Consider the following 6000-nt stretch of genomic DNA (forward strand, 5'->3'; position numbering starts at 1 on the left):
GCCCATCGTTCAATGCGATTAAGGATGATCTGTTTGTGTTTCAAATTCTATGTTTTTACCTATCCCTAATAATCATTGAGCCCCCTGCCTGACAAGACTCTACCCACCTTTGCCTTATAAACAGTCAATGATCCAATAGCCGAGGAAGGGAGTTCTAAAGTTGCACGACCCTCTGAGAGAAAAACATTTGTCATCACCTCTGTCCTAACAGGGTGTCTCCTGGTTCTGGACTGAGTCACAACAGGAAACATCCCTTCCATGTCCACTTTGCCAAGACCATTCAAGATCTTATACACTTCAATCAAGTCACTCCTCACTCTTCTAAGCAGACACAAGCCCCATCTGCCCAAACTTTGCTCATAAGAAAATCCACTCATCACAGACACCAATCTAGTAAACGTCCTCTGAACCTAACATCCTAAGATTCTGTCTGTTACTGCTCTGTAATTGATGGTATGTGCTTAGAATAACATCTATAAGATTGTTGGTCCTTGTTTTGCTTTCTGTTTGGATTATTTACCATTTATTTTTCAGCTATGTCTCAGTGTATTTAATTTCCATTCTCAGATGCAATAGAAGGAATCAGCAATTCTGGGATGAATACAGAAAAGTGGAGTTGAGGGTTATCAGATCAGCCATCATCTCATTGAATGGCAGAATGGACTCAATGGGCCGAATGGCCTGCTTCTGCTCCCATGTCTTTTGGACTTTTGTTAATTTCAGTTCACGTTTTCATTTGAAAGATGGTTTGCACTGTGTGAAATGTATGTTTCTTGTTTGAACAGGGGGATTGGGTCTGGCTAAAGAAATTTGCATCTGGAAGTCTCTGTGAGGTACAGAAATCTACAACAAACATACTGAGAAAGGTAAATCCATGGACATAGGGGTACATGCCCTGTAACTGAGCCTACACAGATATTTTAAAATTCTCATTTCTTTAATCAGTTCTCTTCTTGGCATTATCAGTCCCTGTCTCTGAATTCCTTCTCCAAGCCTATAACCGTCCATGTTTCTCCAATAGTGGTCTTTGGTCCATCTCTCACTTGCTTCTGTTTATGACTATGCCTGGCTGGAAGCCCTGCAATTCCCTCACTTCATCTCTCCACCTCTTCCTCCTCCTTTAAGGATCTTCTTAAAACCTGCTCTTTGATCAGTTCTCTTCCGCTAACCAAAGAAAAAGTTTCTGTGTGCCGATTCAGTAAGGTTACTCGTTTTTTTCAATAGTCTCTGCGGGAATTCAGTACAGTGGGAATGGATGTAGTGCAGTTGCATGCTCCTCCTGTAGAATGTGGAAGGTAAGGGTCACCATCTCAGAGAAGTGCACCCGACTCCAGCTTCTCGGAAACCGCGTTAGGGAACTGGAGCTGGAATTGTATGAAGTTCGGATCATTCGGGAGGCAGAGGGGGTAATAGAAAGGAATTACAGGGAGGTAGTCTCACCTCAGGGACAGGAAAAAGGTAGATGGGTTACAGTTGAGAGTGTGTTGCTGGAATGCACAGCAGGTTAGGCAGCATCCAAGGAGCAGGAAAATCAACGTTTCAGGCCAGAGCCTTTCATCAGGAATGAGGCTGGGAGCCTGGGGGGTGGAGAGATAAATGGGATGGGGGTGGGGGCTGGGAGTCTCAGCTACCTTCTCCCCAGCCCAATAGCAGCAGAGGGATAGAAGAACAGATTGGACACAGATCTTAGAAAGATGCAGATGTAACAGTTGTTGTTATGGTTGACTTCAACTTCCCCAATATTGATTGGAGCCTCCTTAGTGCGGATGGTCTGGATGGAGCGATTTTGTCAGGTGTGTCCAGGAGGGATTCCTGACTCAACGTGTAGATAGGCTGACTTGGGGTGAGGCCGTATTGGATTTGGTGCTTGACAACGAGCCAGGCCAGGTGTCAGAACTCTGAGTGGGAGAACATTTTGGTGACAGTGACCACAAGTGTCTCATAATCATGGAGAGGGAGAGGAACTCACAGTATGAGAAGGTATTTAATTGGGGGAGGTGAAATTATACTGCTATTAGGCAGGAGCTGCGGAGATTAAGTAGGAACAGTTGTTCCATAGGAAATGCACAACGGAAATGTTGAGGCTGTTTAAGGCACACTTGTTGTGAGTCATAGGGTCATAGAGATGTACAGCATGGAAACAGACCCTTCGGTCCAACCCGTCCATGCCGACCAGATATCCCAACCCAATCTAGTCCCACCTGCCAGCACCCAGCCCATATCCCTCCAAACCCTTCCTATTCATATATCCATCCAAATGCCTCTTAAATGTTACTATTGTACCAGCCTCCACCACATCTTCTAGCAGTTCATTCCATACATGTACCACCCTCTGCGTGAAAAAGTTGCCCTTTAGGTCTCTTTTATATCTTTCCCCTCTCACCCTAAACCTATGCCCTCTGGTTCTGGACTCCCCGACCCCAGCAAAAAGACTTTGCCTATTTATCCTATCCATGCTCCTCATAATTTTGTAAACCTCTATAAGGTCACCCCTCAGCCTCCGACGCTCCAGGGAAAACAGCCCCAGTCTGTTCAGCCTCTCCCTGTAGCTCAAATCCTCCAACCCTGGCAACATCCCTGTAAATCTTTTCTGAACCCTCTCAAGTTTCACGTGCAAAGGTCCTTCAACGTTGCCACCCTAGTTGATAGGGTTGTTAAGAAGGCATATGGCCTGTTGGCTTTCATTAACAGGAGGATTGTGTTTAAGAGCCGTGAGGTTTAGCTGCAGCTCTATAAAACCCTGGTTAGACTACACTTGGAATATTGTGTTCAGTTCTGATTGCCTCAATATAGAAAGGATGTAAATGCTTTAGAGAGGGTGCAGAGGAAATTTACTAGGATGCTGCCTGGATTGAAGGGCTTGTTTTATGAAGAGAGGTTGAGTGAGTTAGGGCTTTTCACACTGGAGAAAAGAAGGACGTGAGGTGACTTGATAGAGGTGTACAAAGTAATGAGAGGCATAGATAGAGTAGATAGCGAGAGACTTTTCCCTAGGGCAGAAATGGCTGTCATGATTGGAGGAAGGTAGAGGGGAGATGTCAGAGGCAGGTTCTATACGCAGAGAGTGGTGGGTGCGTGGAATGCCCTGCCAGTGGTGGTAGTAGAGTCAGAGACATTAGGGACATTTAAGTGACTGCTGAACAAGCACAATGACGGCAGTAAATTGAGGGGTGTGTAGGTTTAGTTGATCTTAGATTAAGATAAATGCTCGGCACAACATCATGGGCTGAAGAGCCTGTACTGTGTGTACTGTTCTATGTTCTATGTTCTAAATGTATGCTACAGATGCCTGCAACCCAATTGTACACACATGCTCACAAATGTAAAGTACATAAATGTACAGTCATCCCTCTGCACACCCAGAGACAGATGTGCTCCAGTATTGAACCAGTGAGCTGTTTGCAGTTCCAGGTCATCCGTATTCAATTCTAATGCACATTGTTCACCTTGTTTTTGAAGATGAGAGACTTGCGTAATGAGAACGTGAACCCTTTTCTGGGCTTCCTCTGTGACAGCGGAGTGTTGGCCATTGCGAGTGAGCACTGCTCCCGGGGAAGTCTTCACGATCTCCTCAGAAATGATGATGTGAAGCTTGATTGGATGTTCAAGTCCTCCCTCCTAATGGATTTAATCAAGGTAATTTCTCAGGGAGCTGCATTGAGGGGAATATGAGAGGGAAACCATCAGTGAATGACCATTTGTGGAACAACCTGATGGAGGAATTGCCCTGGTCTTGATTAAAAAGTTTTTGTTGCAATATTCTTTCGAAATTTCTAGCTTGATCATTTATGCTGGTACTAGATCAGAAAAGAGGAAGTAAAATAAGAGAGGGAGTGACAGAAAAACAATGTAAGACCTTCCATAGTAGCCCAAAGTGCTTCACCAACAGTAAAGTGATGGCAAATGAATCACAGTTATATACAGGGAGAAATGTGATAACTAATTTGCAAGCACCCAAAAACAGTAAGTGATAATTTGGCCTCATTCCTGATGAAGGGTTTTTGCCTGAAACATCGATTTTCCTGTTCCTCGGTGTCTCAGAGGTCTCTGGTCTCAGGGAACATTGACCAGAATGATTCCAGAGTGGAGAGAGTTTAGCAACAGGGCTAAGAACCTTGGAGAAAGGAAATCGAGGGCAAGTTTGACTTAGGTGCACAATATTATTGCAGGTTTGGATAAGATGGACAAAAAGAAATGAGTTGTGGCTAAGTGGTTAAGGTGATGGATTAGAAATCCATTAGATTCGCTCCTGCATAGATTCAAATCCTGCTGATGATTATCTGCAGTACTACTGCTTTGTGGGTGGCACGGTGGCTCAGTGGTTAGCACTGTTGCCTCAGTGTCAGGAAGTGGGTTCGATTCTAACCTTGGGTAACTGTCTGTGTGGAGTTTGCACATTCTCTCTGTGTCTGCGTGGGTTTCCTCTGGGTGCACTGGTTTCCTCCTACAGTCCAAAGATGTGCAGGTTAGGGTGGATTATTCTGCCAAATTGCCCATAGTGTCCAGGGATGTTCTGGCTGGATGGATTAGCTGTGGGAAATGCAGGGTAGTGAGTCTGGATGGGATGCTCTTTGAAGGGTCAGTGTGGACTCGTTAGACCAAATGGCCTGTTTCCAAGCTGCAGGGATCCTATGAAATCACTGTTCCTCTGAGTTGATGGCACAAGGATTTAAGATTTGAATGAATGATTTAATTGTCACATGTATCTGGGAAAATACAGTGTAAAGTAGCTTGTCACCACAGTCGGGTGCTGTTTTGGATTTCAAAATGAATAAAACGAAATTGCAGGTGTGCTGCAGCCAGGATCCCCACTCTGCTATCATTGCAGCCAATACCCCTCTGCCATTCCAGGAGACCAGCCATTGGGGTCTATACACCAGGGGTCACGGCCGACACTGCTTCAGCCTCCCCACAATGTCAGGGTGATGGAGAAATGAAAAAGACAAAGAGAAAAGATGAAAAGAAGAGAGAGGAAAAGAATGTGGCCAGCCTGGGGTGGATCGACCTGAACACTGCTTCCCATGCAGGCACCCATCATCCTGGTGACAAGAGCATGTCAGAAGCTGGGAATTCTCCAACCTTCCACAAACCTGCCCTTCATCTACAAGACACAAGTCAGATGTATGATGGGCTCCCATTTGCCTGGATAGGTGCAGCTCCAACAACACTGAAGAAGCTCGATTCCATCCAGAACAAGGGAGCCCACTTGATTGGCCCCACATCCACAAATTTCCACTCCCTCTGTCACCGACGCTCAGTAGCAGCAGTGTATACTATTGACAAGATGCCCTGCAGAAATTCAACAAAGAGCCTCAACAGCAGCTTCCAAAACCACTGGTATCAAATCTTGTGGTGGGAGAGCATTTTGGTGATAGTGACCACAACTGCCTCACATTCTACACTATGGAGAAGGAGAGGATTAGGCAAAATGGGAGGATATTTAATTGGGGAAGAGAAAACTATGATATGATTAGACCTGAGTTAGGAAGCATGGACTGGGAGCAATTGTTCCATGGTAAAGGCACTATAGACATGTGGAGACTGTTTAAGGAACAGTTGTTGTGAGTGATGAATAAATATGTCCCTCTGAGACAGGCAAGGAGGGGTAAAATAAAGGAACCTTGGATGACGAGAGCGGAGGAGCTTCTCGTCAAAAGGAAGAAGGTAGCTTACATAAGGTGGAGGAAGCTCGGGTCAAGCTCAGCCCTAGAGGATTACAGGCAGGCAAGGAAGGAGCTTAAAAATGGTCTGAAGAGAGCCAGGAGGGGGCACGAGAAAAGCTTGGCAGAACAGATTAGGGAGAACACAAAGGTATTTTACACTTACGTGAGGAATAAGAGAATGGTCAAAGAAAGAGTAGGGCCGATCAGGGATAGCATAGGGAATTTGTGTGTGGAGTCTGAGGAGGTAGGGGAAGCCCTAAATGAGTTTTTTGCTTCTGTCTTTATGAAAGAAACAAACTTTGTAGTGAATGAAACCTTTGAAGAGCAGGTGTGCATG

At 45.2% G+C, this 6000-nt stretch overlaps 1 protein-coding gene across 2 annotated transcripts in view; it reads left to right on the forward strand.

Annotated features, from left to right (window-relative positions):
- gucy2f (guanylate cyclase 2F, retinal) overlaps positions 1 to 6000 on the forward strand; it is an 83714-nt gene that overhangs the window by 37631 nt on the left and 40083 nt on the right. For both annotated transcript variants that reach the window (XM_043692449.1, XM_043692450.1), the window contains 2 exons: positions 786 to 866; positions 3460 to 3636. In XM_043692449.1, coding sequence (XP_043548384.1) covers positions 786 to 866; positions 3460 to 3636 — 258 coding nt within the window. The remainder of the gene's footprint in view (positions 1 to 785; positions 867 to 3459; positions 3637 to 6000) is intronic.

The sequence above is a fragment of the Chiloscyllium plagiosum genome, chromosome 6 (genome assembly GCF_004010195.1).
Source record: "Chiloscyllium plagiosum isolate BGI_BamShark_2017 chromosome 6, ASM401019v2, whole genome shotgun sequence".
Lineage (NCBI taxonomy): Eukaryota > Metazoa > Chordata > Chondrichthyes > Orectolobiformes > Hemiscylliidae > Chiloscyllium > Chiloscyllium plagiosum.